The 20936-nt window shown below is 49.6% G+C and overlaps 1 protein-coding gene across 6 annotated transcripts in view; it reads right to left on the minus strand.

Moving 5' to 3' along the window:
* PAX8 (paired box 8) overlaps positions 1 to 15270 on the minus strand; it is a 65341-nt gene extending 50071 nt beyond the window's left edge. For 3 of the 6 annotated variants that reach the window (XM_044925979.2, XM_025261151.3, XM_025261147.3), the window contains exons 1-2: positions 15143 to 15270; positions 14694 to 14800 (exon numbers count right to left, since the gene is read on the minus strand). In XM_044925979.2, coding sequence (XP_044781914.1) covers positions 14694 to 14718 — 25 coding nt within the window. In that variant the 5' untranslated portion in view covers positions 14719 to 14800; positions 15143 to 15270. The remainder of the gene's footprint in view (positions 1 to 14693; positions 14801 to 15142) is intronic. The other 3 variants (XM_025261153.3, XM_025261145.3, XM_025261146.3) reach the window with 2 other exon arrangements.
* Positions 15271 to 20936: the final 5666 nt, after the last annotated feature.

A 20936-nucleotide genomic window follows, 5' to 3' on the forward strand; every position in this document is an offset into this window, starting at 1 on the left:
GAACCTGCCTGCCAACGCAGGAGACATGGGCTCAATCCCTGTGTCAGGAAGATCCCCTAGAGAAGTAAATAGCAACTCACTCCAGTACTCTTGCCTGGGAAATCCTATGGACAGAGGAGCCTGGCAGGTTACAGTCCATGAGGTCGCAGAGTCAGACAAGACTTGAGTGACTAAGTACACATACATGCTAAATCAACTCCTAGGACCTAAGAAAAGTGTGAGGTAGTGGCCATTCAGATCACATCAGATCAGATCAGTCGCTCATTCGTGTCCAACTCTTCGCGACCCCATGAATCGCAGCACGCCAGGCCTCCCTGTCCATCACCAACTCCCAGAGTTCACTCAGACTCACGTCCATTGAGTCAGTGATGCCATCCAGCCATCTCATCCTCTGTCGTCCCCTTCTCCTCCTGCCCCCAATCCCTCCCAGCATCAGAGTCTTTTCCAATGAGTCAACTCCTCCCATGAGGAGCATCATTCCTTCCAAAGAAATCCCAGGGCTGACCTCCTTCAGAATGGACTGGTTGGATCTCCTGGCAGTCCAAGGGACTCTCAAGAGTCTTCTCCAACACCACAGTTCAAAAGAATCAATTCTTCGGCGCTCAGCCTTCTTCACAGTCCAACTCTCACATCCATACATGACCACAGGAAAAACCATAGCCTTGACTAGACGAACCTTTGTTGGCAAAGTAATGTCTCTGCTTTTGAATATGCTATCTAGGTTGGTCATAACTTTCCTTCCATGAACAGTGGCCACTAGAGAGGAAAAAAAATACTCCTTTAACTCAAAGGTATTTTATCCATAATTGTAGTTTTTCCTGCCACCATTACTCATTACTCATCATATCCACAAGTGGGTACCTCTGCCCACTCCGCAGGGAAACATTGTTTGAGAATCACTGATTTATGGAAGTTATACAAATGTCTGTTGATCAAATGCATGAAATATTTCCTAGGGACCACACTGTTTGTAATGATGGGTTCCTGCGGTGCTGCAACAAGCATGGTGTGGTGCTGTGTGTCCACGAGACTGTGGTTCCCGCTCACGTTGCACCTGCTAGCTTAGTGCACAGGGCATGCGTGTTCCTAAGGTTCCAGGGCAGGGCTCCCAGGGATTCTGAGCAAGGACATTCTCGCTGTCTGAGCCGAGGAGCCCACCAGGGACAGTCTTCCGCCAGCTGTCTTCCATGTTGTCATCCTTGGGGAAGCAAGAGGTCAGATTCTTGAACAGGCAAGTCCAAGTCCTGCTGCTGTTGCTTACATTCTTGGTAACCCTTTCCCCACTTGGGCAGAGTCACCATGAACCCCAGAGCCTGAGTATTTCCAGCAGCTCTGACACTGGCCAGACAATCAACCTGTGCGCAATGACTGACTGCCCTTGGGTCTCATTTGAAAACAAGGTCTCTGCAGGGCTCCACAGCCACAGATGTCCCATAATCCAAGTTGTGTGGGGGGGGGGCTGGCAGAGGTCATGACTGGACAGTGGAGTTTCTCTGCTCAGACTTCAAACCACAGATTTCAAGAATATGGAGTTTACAAGTCAGTAACCGCAGGCTAGACTGACCAGAATTGATACTCAACATACTGCAGGCTCCCTGGACCTCTTGGAACCTCACTTTTTTTCACTGTGTCTAGAGTCATGCACTCAGTCAGCTCTCGTCAATTGCTCCTGTAATTTCACAACCAAGTCTCTTGGGGTCTCTGACAGCAGAGATTTCTTTGGCCGTCATTTTTATCACTCCCAAACCAAGGAAAGTGTTCTGTGCACACACATGTGTTTATGTGTATGAAAGGGTGAGTCTTGTATGCATGCGTGTGTGTGTGAGTACTTGTCACCCATGTGTGTAAGAGTGTAGGTATAACTGGGTAGGTGTGTGTATCAGAGACTGTGGACCAGGGTGAGGACAGCCAGGAATCCAGAGTACAGAATTTAAGAAGGCACTTGCTCTCAGGGCTGATTCTGTCCTTTAACGAGCCCAAGACTGGGGCCTCCTTAAATTTTGCACTTTGCATGCTTTGGTGACTCACTCTAGTCTCAGCCTTGGTTGTGTGATGTGTCTGTATGTGTGAGTCTCTGTACATTGGTGTGTATGGGAGTATGTGTATGTGTGTGCATACATGTGGGTGTGAGTATGAGTGTATATGTGTGCACTTGTGTCTGTCTTGGCAGCTGTCACTGGGCTTTGCCCATCCAGTCAGAAACTAGGGGGCCCCTTCTTCTCATTCCCCTGGGTCAGCCTTCACTCTACCCCATGCCACCCTTCAAAAGGGAGCACCATATCACGAGAGTCCCAGTTATAGACATGAAGCCATTCCTCTGCCACTAACCTATGCCATCTGGGGCATGGCATAGTTGTCTGACCTCAGTTTCCTTGTTGGTAAAATGGGGCAACAGGGCCTCACCCTCCTGGCCTTGAACAACTCTGGGTCTAGGTAGCCAATTTGATGGAACACAACCTACAAGGCTTCTGTGACATGCCATCCTCAAGTCTAGAAGGTGAGAGGTATAGAAACAGACATTCTTATACAAAGTAGGCTGCAAAACATGCCATAAAAATAAGGTACTAAAGATGCTGGGGAGAAGGAGAGGAATTGTGGAAGGCTCTAGGAGGAAGTGGCTTTTGAGCAGCATGGGTTGAGGATGGCTGAGATGTATGTATCATGGATGTGAGGTCCAGCAGGCCCCCTAGCCGCCCACTGAGGCAGGAATCACAGGTCTGCTTCACTGGTGAGCGGCTCCTGAGGTCACACAGGTGCCCACGGTCTGAAAGGGGATTCAGACCACATGTGCTGAGCCTCCAAGGACCCGTATCTTTGGCCACCTCCATCCAGGGGGAAGGGGCTTCCCTGGTGGCTCAGACAGTAAAGAATCTGCCTGCATTACAGGAGACCTGGGTTCGATCTCTGGGTTGGGAAGATTCTCTGGAGAAGGGAATGGCAATCCATTCCAGTATTCTTGCCTAGAGAATCCCATGGACAGAGGACCTGGCAGACTACAGTCCATGGAGTCACAAAGAGTTGGATACAACTGAGTGACTAACACACACACAGAAAAATCATCCAGGGTAAAGAGGTTCCCAGGCCTCTATGCAGGGCAGACTGATGAACACACAGAAAACAGTCTGTAAACAATACAAGGCTGTGCGCAATCGTGTGTACACGGTAGGACAGTGAGTGACTTCCCGGGAGGTGGGGACAGAGAGCAGCGTGGGCAGGGGCTCACCACGCTCCTGCCTAAGCTTTCCTTGGGAGATGGACACCTTCCAGCCAAGCCGACCAGTCAGACTCTGAGGAAAGCAACTGTGATGAAGCAATCGGTGGCAACTGTGTGGCTCCAGGAAGACTCTAGAGAGGGTGACACTCAACAAGAGGGTGAACCCCAAGACCCAGAGCATGTCTGTTCCAGTTGGGGCACCTGTCCAGACAACTGTGAGGCCAGCAGGAGATGAGCGGCTTGTGGGATCTATGGGGTGTTATCATATCTGGTGATGCAGGAGACCCCGGTTCCATCTCTGGGTTGGGAAAATTCCCTGGAGAAAGGAATGGCTTACCCACTCCAGTATTCTTACCTGGAAAATTTCATGGTCAGAGGAGCCTGGTGGGCTACAGTCCATGGGGTTGCAAAGAGTTGGACACAACTGAGCAACTGACACTTTCACTTTCATATCACCAGAGAACACAGGGACTGGAAGGACCCAGGTCTTGTCACTCTGCCCAAAGGGAGGTGTCTTATAAAATCTGCAAATCTCTGAACACACGGGGGTTAAGCATTAGATGTGTCCAGCAAAGGTTCTGATCTGGTCCATGCTGCTTGCACCTACAATTCTGCAACATTTTGTCACAAGCTGGCCAGCCACCCGGAGCCCCAGTGTAGACCGTCATGGAGTTGACTGATCCAACACAGCCTCACATGCTGCCTTTCTTGAACAGTGACTTCTCCAGAGATCAATCAGACTCCAGAAGGCCAGATGAGGTTTATCTGTTATCAGCAACCACATGATTGTGCTGGGGTGGCTATTGGCGATAAATGACCTTTGGTGCTCCCACTACTTGGGTTCTTAGTTTGCAATCCTTGTCCAGACACTGAATTGTTCTGTCTGATTATTTTCAGAGCTGGTACTGTGTGTTTGACCCCTTTGACAGGGAATCGCAAGACTTTAGCTCCCTGCCCCGAGATGGTGCCTCTCACCCCTGTCATTTGCCTGGACTACCCTGGCACTGGGTGCCACCAGCAACGGCATGATGCTATGCACATGGCAGGTAGCATCCACAAGGGCTTGTGAAATTGGATGAAAGTTCTGACTTTCAGATTCCAGCTTGACCTCAGTGCCTCTCCTGCCCCAACATCCTCCCCCGCAGCCTCTTCCTCCAATTGGAAGTCACAGCCAGCTGCCCCGAGGACTTGTCAGGAAATCACCCCATTCCTGCCATCTCCACTTTGACAGTCATCAAGAACAATCTCAGGTTCAAGGGAAAGAGCACAACAGAGCTGGAGTCAGAAATCTCTTGCTTAGCTAATTCCAGACTTTTAAATGTCAACCAGGGTTTGCTAGGTGCCAAAGCTGGATTACTATGACACAAAGTAGGAAAGTATCAGACAGAAGGTAGGGGTGGGGCTGGAGAGAAGGAGAAAGAAAGCAGAAGATTCATGGATTCTTTTTTTTTTTTTTTAAACATATGGTTCTGGATCAATTAGGAATCAGGACTCAAGGTATACAGGAGATGTGGGTTCGATCCCTGGGTCAGGAAAATCCCCCTGAAGAGGGCATGACAATCCACTTCACTATTCTTGCCTGGAGAATCCCATGGACAGAGGAGCCTGGCGGGCTACAGTTCACAGAGTTGCAGAGTTGGACACAACTGAAGCAACTGAGCGTGCACACACGCACTCAAAGCACATCTCCCTTTGGTCCTATCTCAGCTACACACACATCACAGATGCACGTGCACTCTAGTTCATCCTTTTTCTAAGGCAAATTCTACCAAAACCCTGGAATGTTCTGGATGCCAACATAAAGTCCACAGACAGCCTATTCTATCGTGAACCTGCTGCTTCCCCGATGATTGGGTTTTCTGGTAAAAGGAAACAAGGACTCCTTTTTCAGAGTGGATTGGGGTAGCAGCTGATCATAGCCACAGGCCTCTGAGTCAGCACTTTTCATGAATCCTTTCATTTAATCCAACACCCCTAGACTGCAGGTCTATGATTTTGTCCAAGTAGAATATTAACATGTCTGTCCTAAATCTTTTTTTTTCCCCTTAATTTATTTTTATTATTTCTGGCTGTGCTGGGTCTTCATTGCTGCGCTGGTTTTTCTCTAGTTGTGTGTCTTCTCTAGTTGTGTGTCTTCAGTTGCAGTGCTGGGGCTTCTCCTCTTGCAGAGCACAGGCTCTATGGCACATGGGCTCAGTAGTTTCAGCTCCCAGGTTCTACAGGGCAGGCTCAATAGTTAAGGCACACGGGCATAGTTGCTCTGTGGAATGTGGGATCTTCCTGGACTAGGGATCGAACCTGTGTCTCCCGCACTAGAAGGCGATTCTTTACCACTGAGCCACCAGGGAAGCCCTGTCCTAAATCTTAACTGGAGCAAAATTTTGACACAGGGTTTCAAGTTACACATGGAGAGTTTCACAGGAAATGCTAAAACAGTGTCTTGTTTGATCATCTGTCCCGGAGAATTTGGGGGGACTCTTGTCCCCGGGTGCCCATGTATTGGAACGGGAAAATTCTTGAGTAGTTGCTATGTGCCAGGTGAGGAAACTGGTTTCACTTTCAGTGTTTCCTAGAAATCCTGCAATATGCCCGTCTTTTATACAGAGGAAACTCGTCCCCAGGGAGACAACTGGCTTGCCTAAAATCACACAGCAAGAAAGCAGCAGGGTCAGGCTCACGGGCAAAGCCTCTGAGGAGGCGCCCCCAACCGCCTACAGAGATGGAGAGGCATTCATTCACAGGACCTGGCTTCACAGTGACTTCAAAAGTCCTTCGCCCTCTTGACACCTCACAGCTGCCCCTGAGTTGATCTGAGGAATAACAGTTCTCTCAGAGAAGCTGAGGAATCAAAATGCAACACACACAGTGGGCCCTGGGTGTGTGCAAACACGCAGTTCACACAATGACAGCAGATTAAGCTGTTTGTCCCTCAAATGTGTCACCCACCCAGCTCCCGACCACTCTGCTGTGTGCGCCTGACAGTACAATACATCCCGGTGGACTAATTAGCACTAACGACTCAGGTCACTCCAAGGCCACTTAGGGAAACAAGTGCAGAAGAGAACACGGAGGAGTGCTGGAGCTGAGGACAGGAGAAAAAAGGAACAGAGTTAGAAAGGAAGGGGGGTCCATCCATGTCTCTGCAAAAGGCACAATTCGTAGAAGACTGTCACACAGAGTAAAGTAAGTCAGAAAGAGAAAAACAAATATTGTACATTAACACACACATGTGGAATCTAGAAAAATGGTAGAGATGATCTTATTTGCAAAGCAGAAATAGAGACACAGACATACAGAACAAGCATATGGAAACCAAGGGGGAAAGGGCTGGGTGGGATGAGTTGGGAGATCTGCGATTGACATATATACACTGCCATGTATAAAACAGATAACTAATGAGTACTTATTGTATAGCACAGGGAACCCTACTCAATGCTCTGTGGTGACCTGAATGTGAAGGAAATCCAAAAAAGAGGGGATATATGTATAGGTGTGGCTGATTCACCTTACTGTATAGCCGAAACGAACACAACATTGTCAAGCAACTATACTCCAATAAAAATTTTAAAAAGGAAGAGAGGGAAGAAGTAGTTTTCTCTCTCCATGTCTTTCTCTGCTTAAATCAAAGATGGGTTTGCTTCTGAGAAATGCAATCAGCCAGGAGCTGGGCAGTTGCATTCCACAGCATAAAGGGACAAAACAACTCCCTTTCCAGATCCTGGTACAAGTGGAACCTTGGCTGAAGCTCCAAAGGAGCAGATGACTTAATTTTGAACTCTTGAGTGAGAGGAACCCTCAGGAAGCAGAAGAGGGAATGAACCTAAACTTAGGGAAATAAGATCTGGTATCTTAGGGGCTCCCCACTTGCTGCCCGTGGAGAGGGCACCCAGCAACCATCCCTGACTTTGTGGTTTGGTCTTCCCAGTAATTCTGAACCTGTGTCCATCATTTCCACTAATCTATTAGTCTCTGAAATGTAGCCAAGCAGGCAGGCCCAGTGGGGTTTGGAGATGCCAAGGGAGCAAGTTCCCTGATGGTCTACAATTTATGGCGGTACTTGTGCGAGTGTTAGTCGTTCAGTCGTGTCTGACTCTTTGCAAGTCCATGGACTGTAGCCCGCTAAGCTCTTCTGTCCCTGGAATTCTCCAGGCAAGAATACTGGAGTGGGTTCTCATTCCCTTCTCCAGGGGATCTTCCTGACTCAGGGATCAAACCCGGGTCTCCTGCATTGCAGGCAGAGTCTTTACCACTAGTGCCACCTGGGAAGCCCAAAGGGTCATGCTCTAGGTGAGACTTAAATTCACAACCTTGGCATTGCTCTGCATGTACTGCTGTATAAGTACCGTGCGTTAACAGATTGCACCACTGGAGCTCTGAGGTTCTTGTGGGTAGCCGCTTTTTTTTTGATGCAGGTGGAAACATGGCAGCACTGGAGGGGATGTGTTAAAAGAAAGCTCCCTCTCTCTGCTTTTCCTGAGTCGCTGACCATCTTCTTCCTCCTCACAGGACCTCCAAGAGGGACATCCAGATAGGGATCACCACCCCCATTTTGCAGATGGGAAGACTGAGAATAGTCTGTTTTAACTGAGTTGGAGCTTTAGGGACAGAGATAAGGAAACCAAGCCAACAGACTGATGGTCCTATCTGTCTCTATTCGTAAGAATCCTTGAGCCTCCTGACCCAAGATGCTGGCCTAAGTTCCCGATAGAGTTGCAGGCGTGAAGCCATCTAGTGATGCGGGGAGTTTTGATGAGCTGGACTTCGAGAAAGAAGGCAGTGGAAAGGGAGTTGCAGACACATCAGCCTCAGTGAGCACGAGTGCTCCTCTCTTCTGTAAAAATGTCCGTAACACACCTGCCTGGTGGCTCCTGAGAATTAAACGAGATGATGGATATGCTCTCTCCCAGCAGAATTCCACACCTGTAATAGCCCTCAGAGATAAAATAATCAGAACTTACATTTACCAAGGGCTCACTAAGTGCCATGATGCGCTCAGCACTGTGTGTTGCATCTCTTTCTTTGGATATGAATGAGGCATGGGCAGCGCTGCCGCGGCTGTGGGCAAGCTGTGCGGAGCCTTGATGATCCTTGGCATTTTCCATGGGATTCAGGACCTCAGGAGGATCCTCCGGCATTAACACAGAAACAAGACCCACGTATCACTGGAGGATCCCTGAATTTTCCTCCCTTTGATCTGAGACATGCCACGGCAAGGAGACACTGGTGTGTACCCAGGCCCTTTGTCCTTCGTGGGGAAGAAGCCCCAGTCAAAGTAAAGCCCATACTCAGTGACCAATGGTGGTTTAAAACAGAAACCTTTCTACCATGATTTTTCTGATCCATAGTGCCGGTAAGAGACATTTGCTCATGTGGCCCACCTGACCAAGGGAGGGGTCTGGAGGGGTTTTAAGAAACCCCCAAAGACTTGTCAGCCCTGACTCTGGACCTCAGTGACTAAACATAACACAACATGTTTAGTCGCTCAGTCGTATCCGACTCTGCGATCCCAAGGACTGTAGCCCACCAGGCTCCTCTGTCCATGGGATTCTCCAGGCAGGAATACTGGAGTGGGTTGCCATTTCCCTCTCCAGGGGATCTTCCCGACCCAGGAATCGAAGCTGGATTTCCTGCATTGACAGGTGGGTTCTTTACCACTGAGCCACCAGGGACGACCCAGTATATAATTAAGACCACAGATAAATAAGGAATTGTGGATGCTCCTGCCCACTCCACCGTGATCCAGAAATTCTATCCTAGGGTCACTGACCATGGACTGGAGGAACCGAGATTCGCTTGGGAGGGTGAAGTTTTCAGGAACCAGGAGACCCTTGGACTGTGCTTTCTATACTCTTTCTTCCAAAAAAGAAACACCTAGCACCTCTGTTGGAAGCAGGCATCGCACCTACTTCCTAGGCGAACCTGAGCCAAGGTGTTCTAGAAAGAATCCTCCCCACCAAAGAGCTCTGAGTGGGAGGCTGCATCCTCCTCTATTTTGACGGAGCTCTACACCCCCAAGTTGTATCTCTGAAGGGAGTGAAGGCTCCTGGGGGCTGAGACACAGTCTTTCACCCAATCTCAACTAAAACAAAAGCAAACCGTAGCCTGGAATGGGAGGGGCACGTTCCCCTCCCCCCTCCTTTTAAAATCATCTTTCTTCCCCCCCTTAAATGAAATTGTGTCTTTTATCTCTTTGTGTACTCAGAACCTCGGAGCTCAAAGCTTTCTCAGCGCAACTGAGAAGTCAGTACCTCTTGGATTGATAAATAGAGCAGCTTTAAAATGCTTAGAACTGAAGACGGACCAACTGTGGCGAGAGAAAGTAAACACATCCCCGCATCAGTCAACCCTAGCAAGCTCCTCGCTGAGATTACAAACTGCAGTTCCTGCCTGAGCTGGTGAGGATGCTGGAGCAGACTGGGGTGGGGTTGCGGGGGGAAGAGCCACAGAGCAGCCTCCTCTGCTTCTTAGTCATGTCCCAAAGGAGATGGGTCACCTGGGAGTCCTCTCAGGACCCGGTTTGGATGTTCCCAAGCAGAGCCGGCTCTGCCAGCTGGTTTCATGCCTGAAAATGTCCCAAGAGAAAAAGGAACCTCTCTTCCTTCTTTTGATCTCAAGGAGTTTCTCTTCCTTACCCCTACTCTCTCTGTGTGCAGGTGAAATTCTCCAGTGAGAGAACTGGAATTTTTCACAAAATAGACTGTGATTGCTACATAATTTGATATGAATATTTGAGGAACTTTTCCCATGAAAAATCCATACTTTAAACACTCTCCCCCCCAAACATACACACACAAATTGTTTTTATGAGAACCAATTAATAAATGCTAATTCATCCAGGCATATCTCCACTAAATTACTCTTTCATTTAATTGCAGGGGAATTTTCCATTACTAAACTCTCCCTTGCTGATTTTTTTTTTGCATTATTTATACATTATTTCAGTTTCACTAATAGTGAGGTTGGTATGCGATATTATCTGCTGTTTGTAAGTTTTAAATTTCTTTTCATTTAACATGTTTCCTCATTCTTGTCGCTCCACGTAATCTGGGAGAAACATCATTAAAAGCAGACAAGATTTTAAACATAAATGATGGAAACAGGCACTGGCTGAACAGAACCTGACAGGACAGTATCTTGTCTGATGAAACAGCTCCGATTTCAGGCACGCGTGGGTGTCCGGGAGCATGCGTCTCCACTTTGGATTAATATGGAAATGTTTTCCTATGTCAGTGAGTCACAAGTCAATCCACGGAAAAGACTGTGGGTTCTGAACTAGGAACGATCTCAGGGGCTTTAATAATAAAAATAAACAACACTTAAATCTTTTTATAAGCCACCAGAGCACAATGTCTCTTTTCTTGCTTCCTTTTCGTGGGCACCAAATCCAAACTTTGATATCTAGACACCCCAAATTCAGACCAGCCACTCCCCAAAGATCCTGACTTTTTATGCATGAAAAAGTGGGGGTTCTGGTGATGGTAAGGGGTTAGGGACTGTGGTTGAGATCATATTCAAAAGGACGTGTTTTAAAGTAGAATTTTGATTTCCTTATATTGAATGGCAAAGTTTCCAAGTACCTGGCCACCTTCATTTCTGAAATGAGTTCTTTCTTTTTCCTCTCCAACCACCTTCTTCCCTTCTAGGCTCCCCTCCCTCATTGTCTCCTTTCAGTGTCTTTCTTTTTCTCTTTAGTCTCTCCCTTCTTTTTCTTTCACACGAACACATTCTAGGGGATGTGAATGATTAAACTGTTTACTCCAAGGTTTGAGGTTTAGGTATGAAAAGTCATGTCACCGTAAGTAAAGTTTCACCTTTATACCCAACTCTATCAATAATTACAGAGCAAGGATGACGGTTAGTAAATCTGTCTTACAATTTGCTCTTACAAAAATGATACCATTTATTCTGAGTGTACTGAACTCCCTTGATCTTACTTTTCACAAAAATTAATTACAAAGCTGAGTAACCTCCAAAATGAAGTCAGTATATAAAGGGATGTATATTCCTGGGAAAAGGCATACACATAAAACACGTGCCATATTAAAATTCAAGATTTGAGGCCGTAAATAGAAAGTTTTGACATGTAGTTATAATGGTAGGTGCTCTCCTCTGAACCAAAATATCTCTTAATAATTAAATTTCTGAGATTGATTTTTGTGTTTTTTTTTTTTCCCCCTCCACTTCCTTTGTCCTCTTCAGTAAAATTAGGTACAGTCCTTTTGGGTATAGACTGATAAAATTAATTAACTTTCCTTCCACCCCAAAAATGTCCCAAATAAATGCTTCCAATAGACATCAAAAAAGTGTCAATTAGAAATAATTACTTCTTATCAATCAGTGGGGCAATTAAAGTGACAAAGCTTGAAAAGATACTTATCTTAAAACTAATTCACAAGGTAGCTAAATTATCTCCTAATTAACTTGCATGGAGGAGGGTTGGAGGATGGACCATCTCCAAACAAAGATGAATTGAGGAACCCCAATACCTCTTTATGTTCCTCAAGATCTTTTCTCATCCCTAGACCTTATTTTCAACCCAGGCAGGAAACCTGGGAAGAAAACAGTTTCTTGGCTTCCTTTGCTCCTTTTTAAAACCGAGAAGAGGGTATGGGGGGCTTTCCATCTGTGATCTAAGGAAGTTAGAGAAACGCTCTTTCCTTAATGGAAAGTCACATCTTCTTGAATAATATATTTTCAGGAGTTGGGGGAAGAGGATTTCTGAAAAGTTACTGTGCATAACTTTTAATAACAACCTGCTTGCTTTTTTTTTTTTACTGAGCCCTCTTCCTCACTCATGTAGTACTGTTTACATTCTAATACTTATGTGGCATCTTTTACTTTTTAAAGAAAAGTTCTTGCTCAGGATCTCTGTTCCTTGATGCTACAAAACTCCCGGTGGATTTTACGGACCGTTCATCCCATCGCTGACCATCGGCAAATCAGACTCATTTACTCTTCGCTCTCCACATCCCTTCAGAATAAAACAGTAGGGAGGAAAAAGGAAATTTTAAAGATCCCTCTGCGAAGCCAGATCAGCCGGGGGTGAGCCGCAGTGGCGGGGGCGGCAGAGGCCGCGCAAAACTTTTCTCAGCGCGTTTCGTTTTATCTGAAACGGTGCGCTGGGCCTCGCTCCCGCGAAAACGTCCCGCCGGCCGCCTTCGCCCCATTTTGCTCCAGGGAAAAGCTTCAAGAAGGCTTCTCCAGGCAAAGTCCAGGCAGAGCCATGAACTCAGAAAGGGAGAAAGAAGGAAATCTCTAAGACCATTGAGGGAAATGGGCTTATAAAAAACTGGAGGGCTCAGCTTGTGAATTTAGCTCTAAATACAGACAAGTGATTAGAAAGACGGAGGGTCTCTCACTCAGATTTACCTAGAGAGAATTTGGAAAAGAAACAGGGGACAGCCTTGAATCTTTTGAGCTATGCTTTAAACAATTTTCTTCTGTTTCACTAGCATTAAATTAAACTATAGGAGAAAGCCTTTCTCCCTCTCTCAGATTTATTTATTTTTTATTCGTTTTGGGGAGAGGATTGAAGAAGTCCCTTCTAGACAGAGAATATACTTCCGTCCCAGGCCCCGCCTGCGGTAGGGGCGAAACCGCTCCCTCCCCAAACCCAAGGGCGATTGCTTCCGAGCTAATGGAAAAGCAGGGTCTCCTCATCTGGGTTTGGGGCTGATTAAAAATAAAGTAAAAATAAATTGTGCCCTTTCTTCTTTCCCTCTTGATTTCCATGTATTCTAACGAGCGCTTCCGTAATGACAATCAGTAGTGAAAACAAAATCCAGCCAACCCGAGGGACCGCGATATCGTCTTATTTCTCACGCAGCGACAGAGAGGAAAAGGTCTGGTCCAGGACTGTAAATTCGAGGACCGAGAGAGAGCACCCCCTTTTATCACCGCCAGAGCGGTCAGGGGAAGGTCGGCGGTGGCTTAAGGGTTGGGTAGAAAGAAACCCGGAGCGGAGCAGAAGCTGCGGAACCAGCCTGGCGTGGGATCCTGCACCTGACGCCGCGCCGCGCGCTCGGCCTGGGAGACCAGTCCTGATTCCGAGGCGAGGGTGACGTGTGTCGTTATACCCGCATTAGGCTAAAGACTAAGAGACCAAAACCTGGTCCTGGTCCCAGAAAGTGGTCAAGGAGCTTTTATAACGCCTGGGCGCGGAGTAAGGAGAGCCAGGCGCTCCGCTGGGTCTCCTGGCTCGCCAACCCCGCCGCTCCCGGGAGCCTTGGTGAGATTTCCACTCCGCTCCCCCGAAGGCCGGGCGCCCGCAGAGCGGGGCCAGGACCGCGGTGGCCTCGCTCACCTCCGGGCACCGGGATCGGGAGGGAGCGTGCTGCTGACTCAGTCTCCGGTGGTGGAGCGAACCCGAATCAGAAACCTTCGGGCGTTCACCGGGGTCCCAGCGCCTGTGCCGTTGGATCCTCCGCCTCCAGTCCCGGAGCAGCGCGGCGCTCTGGGCTAAATTGAGATCTCAGCCGCGCGCAGCGCCCGATGCGACCCTCCTTATTATAACAAATGTCCCGCTTGCCGAGCGGGACTTCATATTCGCCGAGAATTCATCTGAAATATTGATTTCCTCTCACTCCACCGGCCCAAATCGATAGCGTTGCGCCCTGGCCCCATAAATCGCCTTCCCCGCGGCTGGCCCGGCTCCATCCATCACCGCGGGCCGGGCCGTGACTCCGGCTCGCTGTCCACACTTGCTGAGCGCCCGGCGGGCCATGCCCTCTGTGCCGACCAGCCCCAGCCCTGCGGCTCCTTCCTGGCACAGACCACCCCGACCTTAGCCCGGAGGTTGCGGAGAGTCGGCGCCGCGGCTATGGACCCCGAGCGCTTTTGAAGGCCGTGGACCCGGATTCCGGTGGGGAGCGGGATTCGGCCCGCGGAGGGCTCAGTCCTCGCCCGGCCGGATGCCCCGCACGCGGTTCCCCTTCTGACCGGTGTTGAGCAAGGAGTCCGATAGCCCTCCAGTGCGCTCACGGCTCCCGGGCCCCGGACCGCGGGCTCCTCTCGTGTGGGCTGGAGAGGTGCGCGGGGCTCAGGGTCCCGCCCGGGGAGCCTCAGGAGAGCTGCGCGCACCCGGGGACGAGGGCTTAGAGGTCGGGAGCAGGGGAGCTGCAAGTCCAGCAGGGGCGCGGCGTAGGGCCTGAGAGCGCGCAGGATGGCCAGTCTGACGGGCCAGGCGAGAGGCGGATGGGACACGAAGGACACTCCTCTAACCCCACGGAGAGCTCCTCGCCCCTCACGGTGGTCCGCAGAAACCCAGGCCTGGGGAGGTCGGTTCCGCCGGGCCGAGGGGGGACCTCAGGGCCCAAGAGAGTGGCGAGGCGGCCGCTGCGGAGAGCCAGGCCCGAGGCGTTTCCAGCTGCGCCCCCACGCAAGGGGTCCAGTGAGCCGCGAGCCCCACCGACCCGAACGCACGCACGGACGCACAGCGACGCGGGGGCTCCGGGGGTCCCCGGCCACGCCGCGTTCTTACCGGATCTAATGGAGTTGTGAGGCATCCCGGAGAGTCGCTCGCAGCCCGCCGAGGGCTCAGGGCTTCCTCACGCAGGTCCGCGCCGCGCCCGCCGCCACGCCGCTGCCCTGCACAGACCCGGGGCACGGGTATGAGACTCCGGCCCTCCGCCTTAGACCTCCTCCCCAGGCCTTACCCCAAGGCTTTCATCGCCAGGCAGGGGTCGCAGGATTTTCAGGCAAAGAGTGGCCAACCTCAGGCCGGCCTAACCCATGCGCCCGTCCGGAAGAGCCGGCGTTGGGGTCCGCTGGGCAGCGCCAAACTCTAACGCGCTGCCCTCCGCTCGGCTGCCCCAGCCTCATCCAGTTTAACTTGAGAGAGAAAAGGCTGCTGGGCTTCCTGGGACCCTTTCCCTTCTCGAATCACCCCTCTCTCCCACTCAGCTTTCAGCCAACCCCTGGGCAGCATACCTGGCCGGCCGGCCACAGGCCCTCACTGCCCGGGTCCGCCCTCGAGGGTGCCTTGGACCCCGTGTCTCTCCTCCTTCCGAAGTTTGTTCCCATCCACCCGGCATCGCCGACCGGTTTTATCCCGCCAGGGCCCGGAGAGATGGGTCTGGAGAGGCTCGCAGGCCGCCGATTGGCTGGCTGGGTGCGGGAAGGGGAGGATTTTGCAAGGGGGACATGGCTGAGTGGACTCAGGAGTTAGAAACATTCGCTGGAGCTTCTGTTTCCAGTGGAGAGAGGAGAGAGAGGCAGCTGAGCCCTAACTCAGCAGGCCTGGAAAGATCTGAGGAGTGTGCGATGGAGGCTTTAGAGCTTGAGGACAGGGGTCTCTGGGAACCTCTGGGCCCAGTGAAGCCCGCCACCTTTCTTGCTCCCTGAGGAATTTGAACTTGGGGGAAGAGTTCAGAGGACAGGACTAGTTGAGGGCCTAGATTGCCTAGATTACAACTCAACCTGGAAGTATGTTAGAAAGGGACAGGGTGAACTGACCTTTGACTTGTCTGCAGGAATCAGCAGCCTCAGGGGAGCAGGGGTAAGAAGGGTTGGATAAGAAGGGCTCTCTGGGTGGAGATGAGAAGCCCTTGGTGGGGGCAAAAGCTTCCTCCCCTTCTTCATTGCTCTCCTCTTCTGTTGAGGAAGCAGATACAGGGATGGCTGTGTGGGTGAACCAATGTCCTACAGTGCCAGCAGGGTGCTCCCACACTCAGGCCTGCTCTGGACTCAGGGTTACAGCTGCGGGGAGAGTGATGCTTGTAACTGGGAAGGGCTGCTCTGGGATGCAGAGGCCAGAACCACTGGGGTGAGAGGGAAGGGATGAGGCAGAGGAAACAGGGGTAATGCAGGAGTGTGTGTGCACATGTTTGAATAGCACACACACACACACACACACACCCCCCACAAAAGCTTTCAGGTTAATCCATTTCCTCCTCCTGCCCAGCCTTGCTTTTTCTGGATTCAGCAGAAATGAATCATTCTATGAATAGAAAAAGAGTATGTATGTCCTGAAATGGATCCTCCACCCCACATGTGACTTGAAACAAAAAACAATTGGTGCTTTATTGTTTTAAGTGCTTCTCGAAAATTGTTACTTAAGATTGCTCTGTGGTTTCACAATGTTCAGATATTCTGCTTCTCTAGTCAGACCTCCCCCTAAATCCACTCTCACCCTAGAGAGAGAGAGAAAAGAAGGGTGTCGGGATGAAAGTGGACCTGGGTATAGGTCCCACAGACCCCTCTGCCCTGCCTCGGCCAGTTTGCTGCTCTGGTGCCTGCCCTGTTGTCTGTAGGGGAGCTGTGGACTGTGGAGGCCGCTCAGAGACAGTCCGCCCAAGCTCCCCTCCTGCCTGGGGTTGGGGGAGGGCAGTGCTCCATCCAGGGTGAGCCTGAAAAGCCCTCACCCAAACAGTTCTGCAAACCTCAGAAGATCTGTCCAGGCCGAGGGGCTGACAGGTACCAATAACCTTAAAAATGCACGTATTCAGTCTTGCCAATGCTTTCCTCCTGTTCAGCAAAACAAAGCCCCTTCTCCCTCTCTGCTTTTAGAAAAATTTCTCAGAGGACAAAAACAGCAAGTTATTGAAACATTCAGGTCCCAGTTGTGAGTTCGTGTTTTAAAAAATTCATTTTAATATGACAACTTAATCTGCACATCCGCACACCTGAGAACAGCCCACCCTCAGACTGGGATGACAGTGGGTTACCAGGAGGAGGCACCACGGACGAGTTCTTCCAAAGCCAAGAACCAACAGGCAGTGAGAACACAGTGAGCTCCTTTGCCTCTGGGTCTGGTTCTGCTTTCTAATTACAATGGGAAATAAGGCCTGGGTTCCCTGCTACTTTCTAATTCTTTTCAACCAAGGCCAAGGAAATGGTTATTAACCAGTATCCTGACTTTTTGCAAAATGAAGAAGCTGAAAAAAAAATATATATATATACATATATAATTTTCCCAGGTGGTGCAGTGGTGAAGAATCCACCTGCTAATGCAAAAGATGCAGGAGATGCAAGACTTGGATTTGATCCCTGGGTCAGGAAGTTCCCCTGGAGGAGGAAATGGCAACCCACTCCATTATTCTTGCCTGGAAAATTCCATGGACAGAGGGGCCTAGAGGTCTATAAACCATGTGGTCACAAAGAGTCAGATACAACTGTGCATGCATGCCATTTGCTCTACAAAGTTTGTATATATATATATGTATTAATAATTATATACATATAATTTTAAAAATGGCTTTTATCACAGTTTTTTTCTCAAACAGGAAAATTCCATGATCCTTTTAGCTAAGCATGAACATCTCAAGCCTTCCTTTGATGTAATTACAATTTCCAAATAAATTTAGCATGCTGACTAAGATGCTTAGAGCAATGGGAAATTTAGGACATTGTTTCAAAACCCAACACCTTCTCCTGCCCTTCTCAGATTTGATGTCCATAAGCCTTTCACACTGAGACTATCATCTGGCAATCTGTGGTTTAAACCCAGTTATGATTTTTTAAACACAGTGTTTTTCCAAGAAAATGTAATTAGTTGCCGATATGAAAATCAATAGGGAAGTGAGAGTAACTTTGGTTTCCTTTAAAAATCTGGCAGATGTGGCCACAGATCTGAGTGTTTCTTTGTGGAAATGAATTGTCTTGTGGTTCAACATTCCAAGAGGTTAATATACATCCCAGGTGGCTGCCTAACCCCCGTGAGTCTTCTGAGATTTTTAAATTCCAGGTTGATCCACTGAACCTTCCAAAGGGGTTCTGTCTTTCCGCAATTCAGCTGAAATCCACCCAGCTGGGGATGAGACCAAGGACATTCCCTAGATGTGGGATTTGGGGTGCTAAAACACCCAACGTGTCATGGGGAAACCAGAATGAGTTGGTCATGTCAGCTAATAGTAGGGAAGGAAGGTGGTCTGGGGTCTTTTATAAGAAGCTCAGAGTTTAAACTGTCTCTGGGTTGGGTGCACATGGAATTCTGCAACCTGCTGGCTCAGGTCCTCGAACCCCAGAGTGGTCCACAGGCTTCTCTCCCTATCACCTCTCTATATCCTAGGTGAGGGGACCCAAGACCTCTTCCATCCAGAGGAGGAGAGCCCAGCCCCCAACAGTCTTTGGGGAGATTCTTGCCCCCTGCTTACCTGCTATGCCACCTTCCCCTACATGGTAAACAATCCCAGGACTAAAGAGCATCCTTTGGGAAAGAAACAGCAGCTCCCTACCCTGAGTTAGAAGGCTAGCGTGTCAGCCCTGGCTGTGTGAAATGGGACCATTCCTTTTCTCTGAATCTTACTTTCTTCTGTAGCATATGGGTGGGGGTAGCAATGGGAATGAGGGGGTGAGGAGGGTGAGACCCACCTCATAGCCTCGCTGTGAGGATGAATAGAATTATGAACGTAAAAGGCCTTTGAAAACTGCAGCTCTGTACAAAAGTTAATTATTATTAGACAACAAAGGCCGGGCAATACTTCCAAGAAGGGCAGAGTTAAAGCTCCTCTAAAATTTTGCTGTGCAAGTCGGTTCCTTTCATCCTTTCCCAGCAGCACTGTGCATTCGTCAAACAGCCATGTGAGCCACTGGGTGATGGACAGGTGAGCTGTGGGGCAGCAAAGGGCCAGTGAGCGTGCGCTGATGCTGTGGGTACAGGGCGGGTGTAGGGAATGCTCTGGGGCTGGGGGTGTCTGTGAGGGGTGCAATGAATAGTTTCTGACCCAGAAAAAGGACAACAGAGTCAGTGCATGTGTGTGTGGCGGGGTGGGGGGGTGGCGGCGCCAGGGCAGAGCTTTGATGCCCTGAGAAGTGCTCAGGGCACCACTGTCTCCCCCTTCCTCACTTCTCAGACCTGTCCAATTGTGTCACAGCCAGGTGGGATTTTTACCTTGTTCCCCAAGCCTCAGGAAGTGGCCAACAGCATGCCCTGAGGCCTCCTGGTGGCTGTGCCAGAGACTCAATCATTAATTACCCTGCACTCCTCCTCTCCTCCCCCCACCCTCCAGGCTTTCAAAACACAGAAATACAAATACAGATCCTGGCAGGGGAAAGGAAAGTGGAAGGCAGTTTGGAAAAAGCCACCCTTGGCATCTGTCCAGTTGCTTTGGGGGTTGGAGATGTGTCCTGGGCACAGGTCTCTGGAGCTCTTTGCCTACCCCAAAGCACCTGGTAGCTGCTACCTGGGCTGGTCGGGAGCGGGAGACTTGATATTTTCAGGGTTTAATAAGAAAGAATCTCCTTTGGGGAAGCAAAGAGAGGTCAGATTTTTTTTTCCCCTGCTTTTAACAGTATTTTAAAAAGTTGTAAATAATGACCTAGGTTCCTTTGCCACCCATTTTGCGGATGAGAATACTGAGGCCCAGGAAAAGCAAGTACAATTTCCAAGGTTACCCAGCTGGTAGGTGGCTGACTCAATGTCCAAATAAACACAAGGGACCCAGGTCTGGCCTTAGATGTTAGAAATTCTGCTCACTCCAGCCTAGTTCCCTCATTCCCCAGCACCTACACTAACTCCCACCAGAAAGGAAGGTTCTGGATCCCAGGGTGTGGTCAGGGTGAGATCAAACTCCCAGGGCCAGAGAACTTTCCTGCCACAGAAGAAAAGTGCAGCTCACCAGGCAGGAATGCCCTCCCTTTGGCCCAGCCCCAGAGTCCAGCCCAGAGCAGAGGGGGTCAGGACACAGGAATCCTCTTAGGTGGACGCCAGGGCACTGAAGTGGGCTGCCCTCCTGACAGCTGTCCTTGGGGAGGCGCCAAGGGGAAAAACCAGGTCTGAGACTTTTTTCATCAGATTCAGGGTTGGTTTTGTTCTTTGTGGCCTTGGAAGGCCAGAGGTGTCTGATGTTGGCACAAACCATAGAACAGAGCCTGGTAGTGCCCAGGGCCCTGATGAAAGGATCTGAGACCCTGGTGATAGGGTGGGAGGAGGGGGGAGAAGCTGAGGGATAGAGAAGGAGTTGGAAGGTTTAACTTGCCTCTTGCCCCCAGCCTTCACTGCCTGCCCCCTGGAAGGCTTCCCACATTCTAAGCTGAGTAACCCTGGGCACCTTGCCATGCTTTGGGCCTTGGCTGGACCCAAAACTCTCTTCCTGTTTAGACCTCTTGCATTCTTCCACAGACTCTACAGCCTTTGACTCCCCTGCATTTGGAGGAGCAGAGCTTTTGCCTCTCCGTTTTTGGTCTTTAGGCTCTAGTTGTCCCAACAATGTGGTCCTCTTTGGTCCCCATAGGAGGAGGGGACACGCCAACATGTTGATGGAACGCTGAACATGCATTTCCTTCTAAGAACAACGGCTAAATCTACTATTATTTACAAAGTATTACTAAATGCCAGAAACTGTCAAATGCCTTACATTTAACCCTATTTATTTTCCACAACAGCCAGCGAAACTGAGTTTTGGGGAAACATGGGCATAGTGGCTGCTCTGGATCATCCCATGGCTGGGCAATGGAGCCATGATGGGAACTTGGGCTCATCTGACCTGAGACAGCCTTCCCTCCACTTTCCCACAGCTGTTTACAGGGCAGGACAGCTTTAACAGCTCCAAGAAAGCTATCGGAACAAACTAGGAAGAAGAAAACTAGAAAAACTGTTTTGTTTGTCAGTTTCAGGGGCCATCAGTGGCTTAATAGGAGAAAGCATGACCCTTAGTAATGAGATTTACACTGCCGAGATTCACAGACAGGCCAGGTAAATGAAAGAATGAAAAAAAATTAAGGTGGAAGTCATATTGAGTCTTACCTTTCTCCCTAACTGAGTTTTCATGCACTTAGCAAAGTG

Source organism: Bubalus bubalis, chromosome 12 (assembly GCF_019923935.1).
Source record: "Bubalus bubalis isolate 160015118507 breed Murrah chromosome 12, NDDB_SH_1, whole genome shotgun sequence".
NCBI classification, from domain to species: Eukaryota; Metazoa; Chordata; class Mammalia; order Artiodactyla; family Bovidae; genus Bubalus; species Bubalus bubalis.